Source organism: Syngnathus typhle, linkage group LG1 (genome assembly GCF_033458585.1).
Source record: "Syngnathus typhle isolate RoL2023-S1 ecotype Sweden linkage group LG1, RoL_Styp_1.0, whole genome shotgun sequence".
Lineage (NCBI taxonomy): Eukaryota > Metazoa > Chordata > Actinopteri > Syngnathiformes > Syngnathidae > Syngnathus > Syngnathus typhle.
Genome location: NC_083738.1, coordinates 22838693 through 22860565, shown reverse-complemented (window position 1 = coordinate 22860565; position 21873 = coordinate 22838693). Strand labels below are relative to the sequence as shown.

Sequence of the window (21873 nt, the reverse complement as noted above, 5' to 3'; positions counted from 1 at the left end):
CGCAAATCAAACTAAATATTCAACAGATTAAAAAAAAGCAAGTAACTATGATTCAATGAGTCCAACTATAAAAATGGATAGAAATAACAAAAACAGGGTTGCTGTGGCAATAGCAGATCTGGTGTAAAACACAAAAAACCCAAAACAGGACCATTTCTACAACAAGACAATTTCTATTGTTGAACTTTTTCATCATTTTATTATATAGTTATTTATAATATGTACAGACAAACATTGTCAAAAAACAGCAGTAGACAGCACCAAGTGAACAAGCAAAACAAAAAAGTGACTGACAGGTGCCTGATTTATGTGTGTGTGCATGTACTTGTTTTTTTCTTGTTTTCTTTTTTTAAACAAGTCCATAAAGATGTGTACAAAAGCCGTGGACGTTACCTGCTTTGAGACACGTGTACAACTACGGAATCAAAGTTTGCGTGGACACGCCGCCCAGCAGTAAATAATCGATGAAAACGTTAAAATCAGTAGAAGAGCAAGTCGAAACAAGTTAAGCAGTCATCAAAGCACAACATCCACTAAATGTCCGGCATCTGCTGGAATGACACCGGTGTCACAATTGTCCAAATAGATCAGGAATGTTTTGACTCAGTCCTGCTCCATTAAAACATTAACCCACCAAAAAAAGAATTCACATTTATGCTCTTCCTCGCCAATGTCCTCAAACAGAAGCCGCTGCTCTACTCATTTGCAGACGAGTCGAGAGATCATACCTAGTCCGGAAACCCAAGACCAGTCCGTCCCAGAAACGTCCTTATGCTTCAAAAGCATCAGCGAGCCTACAAGTCAAGCTTCTGTTCGGCACTGCACGTCATCCCCAGAGGAAAGACAAATGAGACTTTTTTTTTGCTATGTAGTCACAACTTTTCAAGGTCCTTGGTCATAAGCCAACATTATCAGGACGAGAGTGCACTCAAATAAACAACTAACCGACAAGAGTAAAGAGCAGTTTCAGTTGGACAACATGTCTCAACTTCAGCGACGTCATCCTGAACCTGGCACGCCGTGGCTCACGCGAGAAACCAAAGTGGAATCGAAGGACTCCAAAGACACACGGAAGATTATCGCAAATGGGAAGCTCCCACCGACAGCAATTTGTTTTGCCCTCGTAGTGCAAAGAGCCGAGCCACCGCCTGGTTCTGGATGGAAACAAATTCACGAGGCCTTGGATTGGGTTGATACATGCCCAAGAAAATCTTTCCTCTCCATCAGGAGCGCAAATGTTTGCATGCGCTCGGGACAAAAGCGGCCAGATGCTTGCACCTGTGCACTAAGCAGATTTGGGCTGATAAGATGGCAGAGGGGCAGAAAAAAAGAAAAGGGTGTGGGAGTGTCATCAAATTGCATTGAAAAAAAAAAAAAGGCGTGCTAAATGTGGGATAACCGTAGAAGCAACAGACAAGGACCAAGTGGACTTTGCAAAGTGAACAAACCAGCCAACCCCCCCCTCCCCACCTCCACCTTGTGTGAGGATGCCGGGGGCAATCCATAAAAATCAGATATTCTAGCAAAACAATGTGGCCGGTCCAGGTCAGATGGAGATGACGGATGGAAGCACACAGAGGAAAGCACAGGGGGCTGGGAATCAATTGACACCAGAGACAGCGGTGAAGGTGGGGAATTAGGCGGGAGTTTGGGGCCCCCCCTTTAACAGCAGCCTCCCCCCGACTGCCTGACGGGGGTGCTCTCGATTTTCAGATTGGGCCTGTCACCGCCCGCCGTGGCCCCGGGGCCCATGCGCTTCTTGATCTCCGCCGCCATGGTCATGAAGGCCTGTTCCACGTTGGTGGCGTTCTTGGCGCTCGTCTCCAGGAAGGGGATGGACAAAGAGTCAGCAAACTCCTGCCGGAGAGTAGCAAACGTTGGCGACAACATTCCCAGCGGGTCTCGACTCTGTTTCCATCACTTATTTGAACTGTAGTGTGGTACTTTGCTTTCAAACATGCCGTTTGGTTTCTAGTTTTAAATAAGTAACCGTTTTCAACAAAAATGCAGCAATGGCACACAGAAATACTTTCTGTAAAATCAGCTGTCATTGTTTTCGGGGGGAATTTTACATATCAACTAGTGACAAAAAAGTCAAAACACCCTTAGTCGTGCGTGTGAGTCAATAAAGACTCAGTCGGCAGACGAGCGCAACGTGTGGCTGCGGACCCACCTTGGCAGTTGTGTAGTCCACCACTTTCTTTGTGGTCAGGTCACACTTGTTGCCCACCAGAAGCTTGTTGACGTTTTCGCTGGCGTATCGGTCGATTTCCTGGAGCCACTGCTTGACGTTACTGTAGGACTCCTGTGACGGACGTCACGCCTCAGGTTTGTACTTCATAGACCACCAGACAAAGTCTCACTGATCACCTACCTGGTCCGTCACGTCGTACACTACGATGATGCCATGCGCGCCGCGGTAGTAGCTGGAGGTGATGGTGCGAAACCTCTCCTGGCCCGCCGTGTCCCACTGATAAAGAGGTACGGGACACGTTAACAGGCTAATTAGGCCGCTTGTCGATGTTGACGGGTGCGTGCGTGCATGCTTGCGTGCTCACAATCTGCAGTTTGATGGTCTTGCCATCCAACTCGATGGTTCGGATCTTAAAGTCCACCCCAATGGTGCTGATGTAACTCTCCGTGTAGGTGTCATCCTGCAAGGGAGATAAGATTAGAAGAACGCTGTTTGCCCGGCTGGTGACACAGGTGCGGCACTCACGGCAAAGCGGAGCAAAAGGCAGGATTTGCCAACTCCAGAGTCCCCAATAAGCAGAAGCTTGAACAGATAGTCGCTGGAAGGAGCAAAACACACCATTAGCATGCGTTCATTAGCAACGCGGCTACCAACATCGACATTTCATGATGGCCAACGATAAAATTAAACAGCGAAACAAATGACAATGTTAGCAATGTTGTTCGTTGTGAAGAAACCAGAGAACAAGTGTGGCATTTACACGCACACGGAGGGATTCGGTGACAAGAGCGGGTGTGTGTCTCCGTCTCATTTCAGGCTGGTTGCTCAGGCATCAAACATCTGCCACTTGCAGTATCGTCTATCCGACCGCTACAGTCGGCTCACCTTCCTCAAGCGGGCTTATTATGGACAATTCAAGTTTTGTTGAAGTCACCTGTTCATTCATTTTGCAGACAAGTATGATGAGGCAATAAACTAACCAAGTTAATTTCTCATTGCTTATTTGTGACAGCGACGTATAGTGACAGGCGAACAATGCCATACTCTGCCACTAGGTGGCAGACGGGCCAAGGAACTTGTGCGTACCTGTACAGCGGTTGTATTTTATAAAGCACAATAATCGCATACGGAAGCTAATGGGTCAGATTTTCACTTCAGAGTACATCGGTTGAAACTGGACCGGCATTAAGTCAAGATTTATAGTTTTTTTTTTTTCAGACATTTTTCCTCGATGTAAATTGTTTGCTTAGATTCAATACGGTTTAGGAAACACTTGGGTTGTACGTGTGTTGCGTTTTGTTCTTGTTGTGGCGTCAAATCCTGGCGAGGTAGTCATCTGACACTTCCGGATGAAACGCCCAGGCGGCCAGCGCCGACGTCAAACGAACATGGAATTAACGTGACATTAACATCAACGACGTAGGACGAGGCAACAGTCGCATAGCAGCTCGCGTGTCCGCTTACAAGGTGAAAGCGAATCGACAGGTCCAAACTTACTATTCGGGATTCATGGTCTCACTGCTGTCGCCGTCTAGACTCGACACTTCCTTTTTTCTTCCGTCCTTGCTTTCCTTCTTTCTTCCTTCCGACTCGGGCAAAATGGCTCGTAGGTTCGGTCGTCGAGGGACTCGAATGAACGTTTTTCGTGCTCCCGTCACCGTTACTCGCTCACCATTTGGTCATATAATGCTTATTCCTCGTCGTTGGATTGCGGCCCGGTGATATTCGACGAGTTCTCGCTAGTGTGACGCTGTTAGACTCGCTTTTCCTTCTTTCTGCGACCGTTGGTCAGTAGAAGCCCCAAGTGCCTGATCGCGCATGAGCGGAAGTGACGTAAGTTGACGTGTCGCTCCCGACTATTTACGGCAGGGGTGTCCAACTCAATTTATTCGCGGGCCGCATTGTAGTCATAGCTTCTTTCGGAGGGCCATTATGACTGTCAACCCAAGTAAATGTATGAATACCTCATATTATATACAGTAAAAGCTACAAAACAAACTGACAAATAACTCAGACGAGTAAAAACTGGTCAAGTATTTTAAGAAAATGATATTAAAAGTGAAGACAATTTGCAATTCTAGTAATGACATACGAATTTGATGCACAATTTGTCTTCGCGGGCCACATAAAATAATGTGGCGGACCGTATCTGGCCCCCGGGCCTTGAGTTTGACACCTGTGATTTACGTGAACATATACGGTTTGGTTGTTAATCACAATATAAAATCAAGTCCCTTCCGAAATTCCATACAGACGATTCCAAAAACAGTCACTCAAAATATTTTGTTTTAAATGGAAACCAGCCAGTAAATTAGTACCAAAATAAATAAATAAAAGTCACAACTATTGCTTTAGTCACTTTAATGTAAAAAACAAACCCGTACTTCACGTATAATATGTAACCACATTATTTGCATAATCAAATGACGGTAGTTGCTGACACAGGATAGCAAGTTGGTGCATTTGTCTCACAGTTCAGAGGTTATAAATTCGATTCTTCCCTGTGTGGAGTTTGCATGTTCTCCCCTGGGCCTGCATGGATTCTCTCCGGAAATTTCGGTTTCCTTCCATGTCCAAAAAACATGCTTGGCAGGTCGATCGAGTACTCTAAATTGCCCATAGGTGTGAGTGCGCGTGTTGATGGATGTTCATCTCAGCGTGCCCTGCGATTGGCTGGCAACCAGTTCAGGGAGTCCCCCACCTACTGCCTGATGAAGACTGGGATAGGCGCCAGCACGTCAGCCACCCCCGTGGAGACAAGCAGTACAGATGATGGATGGAAGTTATAGAAGTTTTTAATTTAAATAAACGACATAAAAATATTTCACCAAGCATTTGTAATTGATTTTCTTCACGCGGCCATACTGAATGTATATTTTGACTAAAAATTTAAAGCTGGTTGGTCCTTCATTTGTTTTTAGAGATGCAGCACATTGACTTTTAATTCTTTTCTTGGACTCGACTGTTTGAAATTTTCACAGTGTTCGTGTTAATCCATTGAGGCAGCAGCTGCAGCCTCCAAGCTTAATGGAGTTGGCCTCCTGGCTGGCCTCCAGGACAGGCAGCAAGGACAAAAGAGCCTTCAGTTTCTCGCCCAGTTCCTTAAAATCGGTCTCCCCCTAATCTCAGCATCTCCAGAAATATGCAAAATTCCATCAGTAGCAGTATATATACTCGATGGATACTTTGTTTTTTTTTCAGCAATTTAAATAATTAATTCATTTCTTGTTTATTTTTTTCATTATGATTCCGTCTGAATTTTTTTTTTCAAAGATGGAAATTGTCTGCCAAACAAATCCACCATTCTGGACAAAGGAAACTCAAAAACATCTTCACGTCACAATAATATTTAATGCAGCAAGACATTCAGTGCATTGCAAACTTGACAAATGTAACAAGAAAACAAGTGTCACTCAAATTTCCTAAAAGTCACACAGTTGGGATTCTGAACAAAAGCGGAGTATGGCCACAACCCTTCAGCGGGTCCAGTCCTACTTACAAGTTGGTGATGCGGTTGGTTACCGCCAAACCATTAATTTATTCCATCAAATCTCCCTTTTAAGCTTCGACCAGTTGCAATTGGGTTAAAGGGTAACTCGAAAATGTGCATAACAGTGCTTTGCTGTAAATACACAACTCTTGTGTAATTCGTATGTTGCCACATGGCCCAATTTAATGCCGCAATCAGTGGAAAAAGAATAAACAAACAAACAGGTGAGTGGGGGGGAACCCCCAATAAATTAAAGTGAACTTGGAACCAAATTGTTTGCAGCACTAAACTGATTTAAGAGGCTGACATTTTAAATACATATATATACTGAAAGTATATACGTATATGATATTTTAAAGTTTTGTTCAGAAAAAAGGCACATTAAAATGGGATGGGACCTTTTCTTTTTCAGTAACAACCATCCCATGGTAACAAGGCACAGTCAAAAAATCAAACAAGTTGCACACATACTACAGCAACATGGCTTTGGGACTATATGATTTCTTTTTTTTTTCTGTAAGCGTTTCAAATGTCGCTATCAAGACTCGCATAGCGTATTGAATACAAATGTTCAAAATAGCAGATATGGCAGATAAGTCAGAAAAAGTGACACATGGTAAAAAGTTCCCATTAAGAACTTGTAAACTCGTATTGCCTTAAAATGACTAAAACTCCCATGTCATTAAAACTTTGAAATCACTGTCAGTTATTCTGACTTGAAATTAAACAGATCAATCTTTGGTAAGGACGTGGAGTGACACACCTCCTCTCCTCTCACTGCATGAGACACTTCTCTTTGTCCAGGTTGGCGTACTTCCGCCGACGTTGCTCCAGACCACGTTCGAGACGTGCGTCCTCCTCCAGAGCGCTGGAGACAGAAGCGTGGCTTTAATTATCCACTCGTCGTGACACTATCAGTGACCTCCTCCTCTTACCGTCTCTCCTTGGCGTCCATATTGTGGACCAATTCGTCCCTCTGGTCTACCAACGAAACCAGCTCTTTGAGCAGCAACTGCTCCCTCTGTTGGTGGGCCAACGTCTTCTGCCACTCTGAACGGCGCAGCACCGAAGCATTCCGGTGAAGTTGCGGAGAACGAAAACAAGAACTCAGCAACGAGACCATTTTTTATTTTATTTGTTTGTGGTGGGCAAACCTTCAAGGGCCATTATGTCTCGCAGCTCTTTGGTTAACAGCTCAAATCTTCTTTCCAAATCGTGCTCCTCCAGCCTATCAAATACATACAGAGGGGGCGCTCATTTCTGAACATATTCTTCCGACCATGTCACATCTTGAGCTATCTTACAAGAGCTGCAGATGATCCTGTCTTCTAATCAAGGCATTCTTCTTATTGACCAGCACGAACCATTCCTGAATCAACCTTTCCTCCTCCACCTTGTCACTGCCTGTCAGTCGAACGCACACAGGGAATCAAGCATCGCGTCGAAAACAATCGTTGCCAAAATGTTTCGAGATGAATTACTCGTTTCCATGAGCTGTCGGAGTGTCTTCTCCACAACTGCGGCTCTGGTGTCGATGTGGTTTTGTTCTGCTTCCAGGGCTTCCATTTGACTGAGCACGTACTGGCTGGGGTCCTGATTGTGCACACGCGTATTTATTATAGTTTGTACAGTTGTGTGGACCATTGAAGCACTAACTGACCTGTCCTTCTCGTCTTCCCACTTCAGCCAGATTGGCTCTCGCCTCTGTAAAGTGAAGCACCAATAGGGCGCAATGTATTTGATACTTGTTGTGTAAACAGACTGACCGGTTCTGATACTTCCACTTTCTTCTAATTCCGCAACAGCCTGTAAACACAGAAAGTGTGGCTTGAAAAAAGTTCAATTCAAGAGTCAAGTCTGAATCCTACCACGGAAGTGTCTCCATCCTCCTCAGACGCACTCCTCCGCTGAGACCTGCGCTTCTTGACCAGATCGGCGTCTTTAACCTGCGAGAAACCACACTTGGCAGGCAGATGAGTCCTGGGCGGGGCGACCGGTGACTGAGCACCACTGGCCTCGGACGCCTGCGCCCGTTTGCTTCTGGGGAGCGGAGCTACATCTGCGGCCGCGCTAACCGAGCCGTTGGTCTCCAGACTGATGCCCTCCTCCTGAAGCCTTTGGGTACAGTAGCGAACAGCGGCCTCGGGGTCCTCTTTGCTTTCACGGTCTCCCGTGACCGCATAGCTGGACTCGCTAGCGTCTTTCTCAATATGAAGCACACTTAGCTCCTGGCCCATAAAATGAGCGCGAATCTGGCTGAGGTATGTCATGACAATGAGGCGATCAGGCACAGTCAGCATAACCATGTCTGAAGGCTCCATCAGCCTGGAAATGCCCAGCTCAGCGAAACCATCAAATGCCTGCCAAATCCAGAAAAAGAAAATACACAGTCAGCATTAAATATTGAAATTAAAAATCAAATGATAATCAAATGTTCTTCACCCGTTTATTGTTGTGCTTGATATCATAGGGGTCCAAAAATTCATAATTACTAAAACAAAAAAGAAATAAAGAAAATTATGATTCTGCAAAATGCTAATTTGGATTTGATTATAGGGCTGATTGTCGTGAAGCCATCTGCCATTTGTGGCAGCTTACATCTTTTCTGGGTGAAAGTGATGCAAGATGGCACAAAATGCCATGCCGTTTCTCCAGGAAGTGTTGAAGTTGCTGATCTTCACTCCTTTGTGATCTTGAGTGACCTCCTTGCACCACTCCAGTAGAGACTGGCTGGATGTCACCAGGTTTTGACTTCCTGAAAGATTCTACCGCAGGGGAATTTGGATCACAGATATCTCACAGGGTAACAATTTGCTCATACACATTTTGGGATCAACTTACTTCTGGAGATGCCAAAGCATCTTCAGGTTTTGGTGGGGTCAATGTTTGGTGGCCACTAACAGCTTGGGCTTGACTTTTCTCTACATGCGTACTGCTCCTATAAACCAAAACAATGTGAAAAGTATCATCAACAAAAAATTGTACAGGTTTGAAACTGAATAACCTGCCCAAAACAACTACTGGTAATAGTAGTAGTATTCTTACCCGTCTTCCTCTAAAAAACCAGCAGCAAAATCTACAGACCCAAATCCACGGTTTGAGTCGTCGTTTTTTAGATCAGCCTGTTCGCTGCTTCCGACATGTAAGCGGTCGTCCAGAGTTGTCGTCTTCGAGGAGGTAAAGGGCTCAAGCATTTTTATTGAAGGCTCAGGTGAATCTGTTGTGGTTCCACCTGTGACCGTTGCATCCGGCGGCTTTTCTGAACCTCTTTTTTCTGCTGAGCTGACACCTGATGGCAAGCCATCGTCTGCTACCTCGCAGGAGACACCCACAGCCTCTGATGGATCTGTCTCTGTCGGGCAAAAGATGTTTGCGGGCGGAGTGCTTTTAGAAACAGTCGTGTCGAGGTGCTTCCTGACTCGGGGCAGCGGAACGGGCGGGCTGCTCTGCTCAATGTGGTGATTCGATTGCTGGTCAGAGGTGCCTGGTACCGTGTGCGACGAGGAAGTAGATGGTGCGCGAGAATTTGCAGCTTCATCCGGGAATGAGCTGCTGAGACGCTTCTTAACTCTTGGTTTTGCTACGGGCAAGGTTGAGTGTGGCGTTACGGTATCGTCAGCTCCGGGCCTGCTTTTCCTCAAACGTACTTTCAATATCTTGTCGTTGTCATCCACAAGATGGCCGACTTGATCTCCTGCATGGGGCCCTTCCTCCCCAGCGCATTTCCTCACTCGGGCCTTTGGGAAGCGTTGCGGATCGATCCGTTGGATAATCGACAAGGGCTCATGCTGCTCAACAACATTCCAGCGTTGCTCTGTTTTTAACGCCATGCTTTTGTGTTGATTTTTTTCCCAAAATGCGGTCCCTTGACCAGAAGATGTGTCTTGAGGGAATTTCGTGTCTGAAACTGTATGAAGCTCACGAGAACATTGTTTGACGGGTTGGACCGTTTCCGGCGGTGTTTGTTTTTTTGCGGTGACGCTGTTTTTTGCCGTCACCAGTTTGCTTGACGCATCTCTCGTTTCCACATCGTTATCTATTTGTTCTTGTTTGACAGTCACGTGTGGCGAGCCAATACTTCCATCTCCATCTCGAGGACTGCGACTCCAAGAAGAGAGGGGAAGGTCCTCCACTGGTTGCGGGAAAATGATCTCACCAGACCCGATGGTCGATAACTCAAGAAGGACGGACAAGCCAGGCTTATTGTGGTGACGGTCTGGCTGTTGTAAAATGGAAGCTGGCTCCGGTTCCCGCCGTGTTTGTTTAGCTGCCGGAATTGTTGTCTCTTGCCGAGAGATTTGGATTGGCGCATGTGCTTGAAACACGCCAAGATGCAGATCATCAAAGTCCGTTTGTACCTCTGGGTTTGGTTTGGCATCTGCCAATGGTTCAGCTAATGTAGGACGCAGAGGGGTTGAATCAGCAGTTGCGAGTTGGGGGCTTAAGGACAAGAAAAAGGTTTCAGAATTTCGAAGCCGACCTTTTTGCACTCCATGCAGCCGCGCAGCACAACAAGGACACTCCGACCATCGGTTCATCTTCAAACGTGTGCTTGATTCCTCAGAAACACTCACCCAGGTTCCAATTTGGAAGATGTTTCCACCTCATTTTGTTTGGCGTCTTGATTCCCTTCTGACAAGGGCACTGCAGAGTCGCATTCACTTGCACCACACCGGCCGAGCAAAGCATCCTCACGTTGAACTTCCATCGTCATCCCCGTAATGTCTGCGGCGGTCAGCGGCGGCCATTTCTTCATATTTGCAAAACCCATGAACCCCTCATCGCCGTCTGCAGGCGGCACCACTCTATCCTCTCGCATGTGATTGTCCTCAGACAAAACGATGACCTGGTCTACTACGGTGGAATCAAGACCCACACAGTCGGGCATATCTTCTTGTGAAGAGATTACAGTCTGGTCTGGTCTCTTTGGTTGAAGATCATTTTCAGACACAGATGAACCAGATGGGCCCAAAATGGATGCTACTGTTTCATAACTGTGAAAAATGGGATATCCCAGTCAGGGAGATCCGATAGGCAAAGCTAGGATACACACGCAGCAGAGGAATTAAAGGTCCAGTCTTACCCTTTATGGAGAACGCCCACGATAGTTTGTACTATTCCAGGAGCCTCTTCCGCCTCTGCATACGGCAACGATTCCGTCTCTTTTCCTTCGAGCTCCAGTATTTCCCAGCCCGCGAACCCCTCGGTCTCCGATGGCCCGTCTTTCTTGTCTGCTGCAACTGCTTTTGTTACACTGAAGATCCAATGTGAATGATGTTAGCCACAAATTGCATTTTGCGTTCCATGTTAAGCTCACAGCATCACACATGCAGCGGTGTTCCTTCACTTACTCATTATCGGATGAAGACTCCGTGCTGTGACTTGAAGTGCTCTGTAACCAAGTGACCAGGTTGTATTTGCTTCCAGGTGCTGAAGGCAGGCCATGGATTTTGGATGCTTCTGGACAAGAAGGTACAATGGCACACATATTGTTTGCTTTGTCCGGGAGGACTGGCCCATGGTTAATCTTTAATTTGATGTTCTTCTGAGGTTTGTGGATCATCCAATGCAGTTCAATAATCCATCCTTGCTTGTTATCTTCAACGGAGGACAATCCAAGGACAGTAGAAACGGCAGGGCACAAATTAAGGAGGCTTATCATGTTTGGGACTTTGGGTTGAGGATTAGATGGGATGCCCGTTACATGTGAGACTTTAGGAGAAGAAGTAGCCAGAGAAGGCGTGTTTTTCCATTTATTGGCCATGTCCAGTATCAAGCCTTTCTTGGCCACCTTAGTCTTTGACAATGACTGATTTCCCATCATCCATCCAAGGCTTTCACGTCCATCAACTGACGCGAAACCAGGCACGTTTGAAACTCGGGGGCAACCTGCATAAAGGCTTGTAATATTTGGTGCACAATACGCAGTTGTAGGCCTCGGATGAGTGGCGAAGCCCGGTGTCAGTGTCTCTTTTGGACATGATGGTACAAGAGAAGCCATTGTCTTCATTGTCCTCTCATCTCGTTGAAACCCTCCGATCACCAGTGGCTTCTTCTCAGCTGTTCTTGGCTCAATGGCTTGCTTTTTGTTGACCGTCCATTGGCTGGGATTACTACGGGATGCAAACCCGGGTATTCCTGACACTTTGGAGCAAGAGCTCAAAAACCTAACCATACTGAGTTCATCAAGGCCATGAGTCGGTCTCAGCTGTTGTATGGAGGGACAACCGCCAATGTTTGATTCTTTTGGGCGACTCCGAAGAAAAGAAACGGCTCCTTCCAGATCTTTCTGCATTTGGCTGCTCTCTGGCATCAATTCAGACCCAATTGTATTCCATAAGCAGTGGGTCGTTCCAAAAACATGGCAGGCTTTGCTGTCGACTTGGAGCAAAGATGGAAAACCGGCCACGCTGGAGGAGGCCGGAAGGGATGGGAGGACGTGGATCGTGTCTGACGACTTCAAAATGTCTGATGAGAGTGGACTGCCAGTTTCAGGAAACGCTGTGGGTGCCTCACGTGGACTGACCTGCTGGCCGGATTCACTTTCAGTTTGGAGTGAAGGCTGCAGTGAAACCACGTTTTCATTTCTACAGAGCAGGAAAATACGAGTTGAACTCCAGAAGGAGCAAGTATATGCGGTTTTGGACAGTTCTGGTTGATATGTTAGGAAGCAAAAACCACCAGCTCGGCCAGCAGGTCATCCGCGTCAATCAAAGTTAAAGCACACAAAGCTTGCCATGCCACTTTTGTCGTCAAAACACATTCCCTGCCCACAAATTAGTCCTCCTCATTTCAAAAACATCCTCATCTCAAGCAACACGGACTATACGCAATCCATTCTGGCAAACGGGAATTCAGTCCATCAGTGTTTAGCGCACGCCATTCCTCTGTTATAACCCACCTCTTGTCGGACAATAACGTGTCGCCACTGATTAAATGTGGTATTCCGCCATCGGTTTTCCTGAAATATCATTTGAAAGGGATATTTAAGGAAATAAAATCGGACTTTTGTCATCACGCCAACATTAAGAAACTCACCCTGGTTCTGAAGCAGTTGCTTCTTCTTCAGTTGCCGCCATTAAACCACATTTGCCTTCTTTTCTCTCCAAAAGTGATTCCACGACATTATTTCCTGTCTTGATGTCCGACTCATATGAAATAGGGAATGGCGTTGCCGACAATGATCTTTCGAGTGAACTACTTGATGGCATCCCCAGGAGGGAAGCGGTCATTGGACAAGAGGGCAGAATGTTTACCATATTTTGGACTTGTTCTTTCGTCAGGCCGTCAATTGTATGTTGAAGGGGAACGAGAGTCTTTGGTCTCTCTTGGTGAGAGCGTCGTGTTGACGTTGTCAACGTTGCCCATAATATGTTGTCATCAGAGCTTGGGAGATCTTTTGAGGGCACACCCACAACGCTTGTTTGCCTTGGGCAACATGGCAGCAGCTGTACCATGCTCCCATTTTTTTCTTGTTCTGCGTCGACAGCTGAGAGTTGCGTCGCAGAAGGAAATCCAAAACTCTCTCTGGGACATTTGTTTGAAGTATCGTTTGCTGGTGAGCCTGGAATTTGACCATGCTTTGGGAAAGTGAGATTGGATTTTAACACGATGGAGGCTTCTACTGCCGGACATTTACCAGCCTTGGAGGGAATTCCGTAAACGTTTGAATTTTTGGGACATGGAGGCAACATTGATGCCATAACTGCAATTGTTTCCTCCTTCAAAGAAATCTTGCACTTGTGCAGAAGTGTTTTTCTTTCTGGCTTCTCCAAGGTTCTTCTCCAAAGTGGCCTTGGGTCAACCTTCCATTCTGCTCTATCAGACTCAGTCACAAATGTGGAGGAGATTCCACTAATTCTGGAATGTCGCGGACATGTCGGGAGCACATTAACCATAGGTGCAATGGCTTCTGACTTGTGACATTCTATCGATGGGAAGCCGGGTGAACTGGCTTGCAGCGGACACGAGGACACGATGCATACCATGTTAGGAACCGGATGGCTGTCGACCGCAAAGATATTATTCATCTGATGAGTTGCAACTGGATACATTTGCGACGGCTGTAGCAGAAAGCTGTCCTTTACCCATGGCCCTTTGTGACCGTTTCTACTTGGCAAGTGCTTCTCCAAACTCCAAACGTCACTCGCAGAACAAACTGGATCCAGAGACGGTAAACCGATGATGTTGCCTCTTCTTGGGCACGTATACCAAAAGTTAGTCATGTTGACATTTTCACTTGGAGCAGACGGTAAACCGTAAGTGTAAGATCTTTGTGGACAAGAAGATCGCATCGTTACCATGGCTTGGTCTTCATTCTCACCCAAACTGTCCTGAACCAGAACACAATAAGGTCTCTTTTGTTTGCAAAATAAGGATCTGCTCAATTTTAGCCAGTGGTCTCCTAGTGTAGTCCCTCCAACACCTTTCTTAAACGGCATGCCTGCGATCCCTGCGGATTGTGGCAATGCAGGGTGAAGACTGGCCTCGTTTGAATGACTTGGAGCTTCCTGACACGGCGTAGAGGGAAACCCAAGAACACTTTTGTTCCTTGGACATGTTTGCCATATCTCTTTGGTCAAACTATGTGATTCACTCGCAGCTTTTGGCTGGACATAACGCAAATGCGCATATGCGGGTGAGGGCAGTTTTTCAATGTATAATGACTGGAACAATGCACTCATGTGTTCAGAAAGAGCACCTGACTGAAGACAAGATGGAATGCCAGGAACATTTGAAAGTTGAGGACAAGCTGACTTGAGCTGTATCATACTTGGCTCTTTCATTGTCATCCCAGGCTGTACTTTGACTTTTAAATCTTGGATAGTTTGGGGACATCTATCTTTTGAACACAAGGGACCAGACAGTGGAAATTCCACTGTCGGCGTATATCGGCGTGCTTTATCTGTACTTTGCGGAAGAGTCTCTGGAACTTGATTTTTTTCATACAGGTCTTTGTCTGGAGACACGTCATCAGCTTGTCGTAGCATGTTGGTTGCTGGCTGCTGTCCTGGGACAAACCCAAAGCGGGAATCAAGTCTTGAAGAAATAGGTTCCATTTTCTTATCGGTGATGGCCATTAAACTAGGAGGACTGAGTTTTTGCTTCCACTCTGATGTTTTTGCCTTAGAAATGTCTTCCAAATGGTCACCTGGTATCTTTTTCATTACCTTTGACGTGAAAGTATTGTTGTCTGACTTGTCCGTCAAACCAGTTGTCACTGAGGAAGTCTTGTGCTCATTTCTGAAGGAGTAGGGATTTGCAAAAGATCAGAAAAACTACAGCTTGAGTTCCAAAGTTCACAAGTCACTTACCTTAAAGCTTCTTTTCTATGCCCACTTTCTATCTCCCCTTTACTTGTTGTGTCCGTGGTCATTTGAGGAAAGTGCAATGTACGGGTCTGAGAATTTAAGGAGGTATGATGGGGACCACCCAAAAACTTGGCCACAGCCTCACCAGGCTTTGTTTTGGTAACTTGACTTCCTAATCGAATGGACATTTTTGACAAGTGGCTTTGAGGTTTGACAAGAGACGTCCTTGCAAGCCTTGAGTCTGAATGATCCATTTGTGCTTTGGGGATCTCAAAATACTCGAGATCTTGTGCTGAAGGCGTTCTGGGGCTAAAGGGCAGAAGAGAGGCCATACTCTCAGGTCTAGAGGACAAACAAATACAAGTCCACCAATGAGGATGGTATATGCCGAGAGACAACCTGAGGCTGACGTTTATTGTAGTCATTATTGCGAGGCTGCCATCTTTGCAAGAACGCTATTTAAATGAACCACAGTTAATCCATTCGTGCAATGAAGGCATTCCATATATATACATATATATATATATACGTGTATATATATATACGTGTATATATATATATATATATATACATATAATTCGGCGTATATACATTTGTTTTTTTACGGATGTTCCTTAAATTTAAATAAATGAATAAACAAATAAATACATTTGCTGGCATTGAAGTCAAACGTCCATGTTTTTTGTTTTTTTTATAACCTAGTTTGACAGTGAATGAGTTAACAATGCGTACCAGGACCGAGGCAATCTTTTACTCACCCAGCTGATGCCTTGACAACTTTGACTCCAAATAATGCATCTCCAGCATCCGATGCCAAACCCTGGCAGTCTTTGGAATCAGGATCTGAATGAAACAGTATTACTTTTGGAATGGCATGACGACGCAATGTGACCTTTTTTGCACAAATGCTCACTTGTAGGTGTTGTACACTGCTGCTCCTCTTCACTCAGTGTGCTCAACTGCCTTTGTATTTCTACAGGGAAGGAAACAGATCAACATAGGAAATTCAAAGTCCATATTAAACTGTTGCTACGCTATCAACACAAGGGCAAAGACATTTTTCCTGCTGTGAGAATTCAACAAGATACCTGCTCTTTGGGCACTGAGAGAGTCAATGTGGGGTAAAGGAGTCTGAGGATGAGGAACAGAAGAGAAAGGACCTACGAAGGGACACGGGTGGGTGTCGGTGACAGTGGCTGGTGCGAGCCCGTAAGCGCGTTCGTGTTTTTTCTGGGAATGAGGGCCCATGGGCGTGCAGGAGGAAGCTGACAACAAGGATTGTGTGGCGGAAAGACAGGAAGAAAGAAGGGAAATAAAGGGAAGGAATTTCAGGGCTCTGAACTCAAAGCGTATTTGCACAACCTGCATGCTTATTAGACATTGCCGAGGTAAACAGGCTAGCTCCGCTAGCTCCCTGGAGCTAGCTTGTTTACCTGCTGGTTGAGTTGATTAGAAGCACTTGTGGCTAAAGCCAAATCGTGGCAGGGGTTCCACTCTCTGGACCTGGATTTGACCCCTCTAACAACAATGGAATTTTGACTAGGAACTACTTAACAGATTTAGATTAGAACTGTAAAAACAACTCTCAAGCAGCATTACATGGCAGGTCTACTCTTTGTCTCTTGTGCGCCACAGAAGGCCGGCCGGGATCATCTACAGGCAGGTGTAGGAAGTCTGGAGAGAGGGCGGTCTGTGCGAGAGGGGCTTGAAATTTAGGAGGCCTCCATTCGCTCTGCCAGGAAGCTGGGCAAAGAGAAGAATAGACAAAAACTAACAGAAATGCGGGCGGGGGGGGGGGGGGGGCTGAAAACATTCCTGTGGCCTACAGTCCTTGTACCTGTCTCGGGGGCAGAGGGCAGACTGGTGGGTCGGGTCAGCGTTGAGCCGGCCTCCGCCCCTTGAGGCTTCTTGGGAGCAGTTGCGTGCGGGGGAAAAGGAAGAACTGAGGAGGAGGAGCAGCCGACAGAAACTAATAAAGGAAGGAACCGAGACAAACTTTGGGAGTCAGCGGTTTGGGGAACAAAAAGACGAGGAGAGAACATTTGCCTGTGGTTTGTACCTGTGGGCGAGCGAATCGTTAAGGCGGAAGGGACAGAAGAGGGATCAGGGGGTGAATGACAAAGGGCTTTCGAAGAACTGAAGGTGGGGAGAGGCGGAACAGCTCCTTCAGTGGGAGAGTTGCCGTGGATGCTGTGAGGCCTTGGAGCTGCTGCTGAGCAGAGTTTTAGTGGGACAGAAGCTAGGCCTTTGCATTATTCAACCTCACAACCCAAGACGAACGGCTGCAGTCATGCTCTAAATGCTTCGACGCCTAAAACCCCTTTCGTTCAAGGAATCTATACAAAACGTTCTGGTCTCTCGAGCGATACCTGATCCAGAACCTGGCTGGAAAATTTTAGGAAGTGCCGGAGGGTGAGCTCGTATGAAAGCTGGCGGTGAGTAGGCATAGAGGGAACGCTGGGTCTGAGGGGCGGGCGGGTGATGGGGTTCGGGAAGAACAGGCAAAGATGGAGCAGAGATGGAAGCGCAAATGCCCGAGGACCTTTTGCAATCCATCTCTGTGGTTGCTGGGTGAAAGGGAGAGAAAAGAAGAGTGGAGCATAATTGAAGTGAAACGTGCACATGAGCTGAGGTCAGATTATGGGAATGGATTTTTTTTAAGTTAGGGAGCAGATGCAGGCCTCTGAGCCAGGGCGCGTTTGTTTGCCGTAGAGTGCTCCAGGGCTGCGAAACACCAAAAGGAAAGGTCGAGACAGAAATGTGAAGTGAAAGATGACTGAGGGAACAAAAGTCGTCTCTGAAGCTCTCTTCACGTTCCTTGTTGTGGAAGATGCCTGCGCGCGTTTTACCGGTGGCAGGCGTAGCTTGTCCCGATCCGAAGCTCGACCTCTTTTCTTCCCAGACTTCGTCGTCGCTGTCGTTAAAATCGTCCAGATTGCCAATGTCGCTCTGCTTGAAACTCATGAGACTGGCCAAACTCTGCATGTCCTCATCACTGTAAAATGTCGAGGTAAAAAATGAACAACAAAAAAAACAATGCGGCATTCGGCATAACACGAGTGGTGTTGCTGAAGAGGCGCTACTGACGTGGCTTTTCCCTCCTTGAGGAAGACGCAGGACAAGTTGAGCTTGAGCGTGGCCTCTTTCACTTTCACCGACAGAGGTTTCAACTTGAGCGTCAGGTCGTACTGCGCCGGCGTGGCGCTGGCATATTTCTTCATATTGATGTCAGCTGAGGCCAACACCTTCCTCCGCCCCTTCGTCTCCTGACATGCCCAGAGACCGAGAAGCTCAAGTCAAGCGGAGAGGATCAACTCTGAATGAAGACTTACATTTTCAATGACAAAAGTCCAATCTTTGTCCTCAAACTCCTCTGCAGTCGTCTCCTGTTGACAGAGGAAATTACGTGGATGGCTCAGTGGTACAATCCGGCCAAGGTACCGGAGGCTCATCTTCCTAATCGCACCTTGTAGAGGGTCACGGTAACGGCCAAACTCTCGGGGACTTGCCAGAGTACCAGACCTCTGTAGGGATTCTGAATCCCTGGCTGCCAACTGTGGAGCTGCAAATTGATATCAAACACGTTTTTTTCCCCCACCTTGAATTCACAGCCAGATGTCCCTTTCTACCACACAGTTCCGTTGTCACCTTTGTGCTGTGACGTCTGCTTCTTCTGATCCACACGACTCTTAGTTTATCTGGTTGCCTGGATAAACACATTGGCAGACATTACGCACATTATATACATAAACGTGTGCACGTGGGTCCGCTCTCCGACCACAGGGTGGCGCAAGAGGGAGTCGTCAACATTAGTCTCCATTAAAGAGAACTATTGTAAAGCCATTATAAGCCTTTCAGTTTGTTTTTAATCCTAGATGGGTTATTCTGTGGCGGCTCGGTGGCGCACTTGGGTAGCACGTCCGCCTCACAGTTAGGAGGGTGCGGGTTCGATTCCACCTCCGGCCCTCCCTGTGTGGAGTTTGCATGTTCTCCCCGGGCCCGCGTGGGTTTTCTCCGGGCACTCCGGTTTCCTCCCACATCCCAAAAACATGCTTGGTAGGCCGATTGATCACTCCAAATTGTCCCTAGGTGTGAGTGCGAGTGCAAATGGTTGTTTGTCTCTGTGTGCCCTGCGATTGGCTGGCAACCGGTTCAGGGTGTCCCCCGCCTACTGCCCGATGACGGCTGGGATAGGCTCCAGCACGCCCGCGACCCCAGTGGGGACTATGCGGTACAGAAAATGGATGGATGGATGGGTTATTCTGTGACCGAGAGATGACCGAGGAAGCATTTCTCAACCGGCCAGGGGCAAAACCTGTGACTGTTGCAAGGGAAGAAGGCAGAGCAACAATGTTTGCGTGCTTATACGCATGCGTCACTCCATAACTTTACTCGAAATAGACTCTGAACCTTGCAGGGATTTAAGACATTCAACACCTGCTGCACAGCATTTGGTAGCGGTGGGTGCATGACGATGCAACATTTGCCATCCATTGGATTACAAGTAAATAAAGATCCCATACTGCTGATACTAAGAATAATACTGTACTGCCAAATATATGTCTAAATTCTAATTGTCTACTTACAACGCAGAGCAGAATTTGGGTAAGTTGGTTTGGTAAACAGAAAATTCTTAATCATCAGAATAAAATCTTGTTCAGAACAAATAGCAGACAAACAAAACCTTACTCCCTTACATCACATCTAGAGTTTTAAAACAATGCTTTAACAGTCACTGACAAATAAAAAATAAAAATAAAAAGTTCTTCCTGGTAGGATTCAATAAAATGTATTCCGTGAGCACACTTCTTTCACAAATACAAACATTGTTTCAATAAATCGTTTTGTTAATGTCCGACTGTTCCATAATAAAAATATTGACCTACTTACAGGACATTAGGTCAGGGCACGATACATATTCTACCTTAATTGTTTTCTAATTTCACGATTTTATTTTATGAAGTACTTCATGTCTACACTCTGACAACGATTGAAATAAAAACTGTTTACACGGTGCAAACGTTAGTCCAAGTTTACAAGCAGTCCGTTCCCTTGGTTAGAATCGCCATCAGACTGCGACAAATTGTCACGTGATCATATGCTAATGAGTCACAGTTATTATTATTATTATTATTATTATTATTATTATATTTCATTAAAAAGACATTACCATATCGGGAAACCTAGCTATTATACAATGCTGCAACTAACTATAAAAACGTATCGGTTCTGAAATAGTCTTGATTACTGATATCGTGTCGATGTGCCTCAGGCTCGCGCTCCGCCTCGATTAGCATTAACATGTCCCGGAAGTGAAGGGGCGTGTAGTCGTCTCCAAAACAAGTCAAAACAAATGGCAGCGGACGTAAAATAGGCTCAATTTCAAACCTCTAATGTCGGTGTCAGTGACAACGGTATTAAATACCTCACGTGCGTGAATCCGTCAAAGATGTTTCAAGTGTGAACACTCACCATTTACTTGAGCTTTCCAGCACCAGTTGGGAGAAGGAAGCGGCGAATTGAAACTTGGACGCCCTCTTTCCTACACGCTGAAGTCGCTTCCAAACCGAAGTCATCTTTTACTAATTGTGCCAAATAGGCCCCGGGTAGGGTGGCGAGCTTGGTCTCTGCGACCCTTTCTCTCCCCCGGGGGATGACGGAGCACCTGTCTTGACGACCACCTGCGTGGATCGCGAGACGACCACTCGCACTCGTCTCCGCGTCCGACCGGACTGTCTACCCGCGACCTCACGTCAGGTTGCAAAAACTAGGACAAACCGGAAGTGGCCAAGAAGCCGCGCGTAGTTTTTACAAAACAAAACGCATGTGCCAAAATAAAAGCTCATTCCTTTGTTATTATGTGCTGCACATCCAACGCAGGGACCAACGAGAAACATTTGACATTATGCTCTCGTGTGTGTTGTTGTTGTTGTTTCTTTTGTTTTATGCCAGGGAGCATCAGCATTAAGTTTCATTACCGCCCTCTACTGTGTTGGAGTGTGAACGAAAGTAGCTACCATCCCACCATCAGTTTTACAACTTTACCTATATTCTTTCCATCAAACCTGTCTCGGTTTTCGTCCAATCGTGACTGCGTCTATTAATGATATGGAGAAAACACCGATTTTTCTTTGGGGTGTCGCGGAACCTCGAAAATGACATGGGTCGGGGACTTGTTCCTGGCAAGAGTTGTTCCAAAGGGAAGTCAGATGAGGTGAAAAAGGTCAAGAGCCAAGCACGAATGGCCTGCTGGTAGAAATTGGATCGTGGCAAAAGAAAAAAAGAAAAAAAGAGGGAGAGAGATCCCTTCATTCAAATGATGGAAATAAGCGCACAGTGGTAGGGGGAAAGGAGCAGCCAGCCCTGTGTTGTTGGAAAATCTCAAGTACGTACTGCCATCTTGATACCATCTGGCAAATCGCAAGTTAGTTACATTACGGCCGATGCGGCCATAAAGCCTGTGTTTTGTGTCGATAAGACTCTTCGGTCCATTTGCCGAAACCGAGGATCTTGCACTCTGTTGTCAAAAAAGGGCGCCGATGTTCAGGTTTGGGTAACGAGAACTGTTACGGTCAATGTACAAAAGGAATCATTTGAGATACTTGTCCAGATACATTTAAAAGAAAACACAATGCAGCACACGCAGACGGCCGGGGGAATGGCGGTTTTGCGGATTTAAGAACAAAGTCAGCGTCAGTTTGATAGAAGAACGCATGCCGGAAATACAGCAATCTCAGATACACCCCACCCCCCCAAAAAGTCTCTTCAATTTAATTGATAAGTGCATGGAGGAAAGTTGGATGCAGAAATCCCATCTGTTTTTTGGCAAGAAAGAAAGACCCTTCATTTGATTGGAAAGTGCATGCACAAAAGTTTGA

At 46.2% G+C, this 21873-nt stretch overlaps 2 protein-coding genes across 9 annotated transcripts; both read right to left on the bottom strand.

The window, feature by feature from the left end:
- Window positions 1-170: 170 nt before the first annotated feature.
- On the bottom strand, window positions 171-4024 carry rab1ba (zRAB1B, member RAS oncogene family a). The gene is made up of 6 exons (XM_061286576.1): window positions 3692-4024; window positions 2720-2792; window positions 2559-2654; window positions 2375-2470; window positions 2174-2305; window positions 171-1857 (listed from the first exon to the last, which is right to left on the bottom strand). Exons 1-6 carry the CDS (start codon window positions 3703-3705, stop codon window positions 1663-1665), a joined length of 606 nt encoding a protein of 201 aa, XP_061142560.1. The 5' UTR covers window positions 3706-4024; the 3' UTR covers window positions 171-1662.
- Window positions 4025-5525: 1501 nt separating this feature from the next.
- Window positions 5526-20911, bottom strand: LOC133159455 (EH domain-binding protein 1-like protein 1). Of its 8 annotated transcripts, none has more exons than XM_061286462.1 (31): window positions 20468-20892; window positions 18644-18701; window positions 18462-18557; window positions 18328-18381; window positions 18083-18261; window positions 17845-17990; window positions 17365-17562; window positions 17055-17207; window positions 16833-16964; window positions 16595-16738; window positions 16084-16260; window positions 15909-15968; window positions 15754-15838; window positions 14999-15337; window positions 12723-14927; window positions 12586-12645; window positions 11036-12271; window positions 10768-10938; window positions 10259-10678; window positions 8730-10124; window positions 8526-8622; window positions 8283-8449; window positions 8127-8175; window positions 7553-8044; window positions 7451-7490; window positions 7345-7388; window positions 7166-7277; window positions 6989-7088; window positions 6839-6912; window positions 6620-6734; window positions 5526-6552 (listed from the first exon to the last, which is right to left on the bottom strand). In XM_061286462.1, exons 1-31 carry the CDS (start codon window positions 20569-20571, stop codon window positions 6459-6461), a joined length of 8796 nt encoding a protein of 2931 aa, XP_061142446.1. In that variant the 5' UTR covers window positions 20572-20892; the 3' UTR covers window positions 5526-6458. The 8 variants fall into 8 exon arrangements, with proteins under 8 accessions (XP_061142446.1, XP_061142464.1, XP_061142455.1 ...); XM_061286480.1 differs by having other exon boundaries at window positions 14999-15304; XM_061286471.1 differs by having other exon boundaries at window positions 17055-17204.
- Window positions 20912-21873: the final 962 nt, after the last annotated feature.

What these genes read in the sequence shown, in the direction of transcription:
- rab1ba (XM_061286576.1), bottom strand. An exon ending in AGACCATCAAACTGCAGATT is followed by an intron (nt 2,471 to 2,558) that starts GTGAGCACGCAA and finishes CCTCTTTATCAG; the next exon opens with TGGGACACGGCGGGCCAGGA. An exon ending in TGTACGACGTGACGGACCAG is followed by an intron (nt 2,306 to 2,374) that starts GTAGGTGATCAG and finishes CGTCCGTCACAG; the next exon opens with GAGTCCTACAGTAACGTCAA.
- LOC133159455 (XM_061286462.1), bottom strand. Translation starts at nt 20,571, where the DNA reads ATGACTTCGGTTTGGAAGCGACTTCAGCGTGTAGGAAAGAGGGCGTCC. An exon ending in CCAGCCAGGTTCTGGATCAG is followed by an intron (nt 17,208 to 17,364) that starts GTATCGCTCGAG and finishes AACTCTGCTCAG; the next exon opens with CAGCAGCTCCAAGGCCTCAC. An exon ending in TGGGAAGACGAGAAGGACAG is followed by an intron (nt 7,278 to 7,344) that starts GTCAGTTAGTGC and finishes GTGCACAATCAG; the next exon opens with GACCCCAGCCAGTACGTGCT.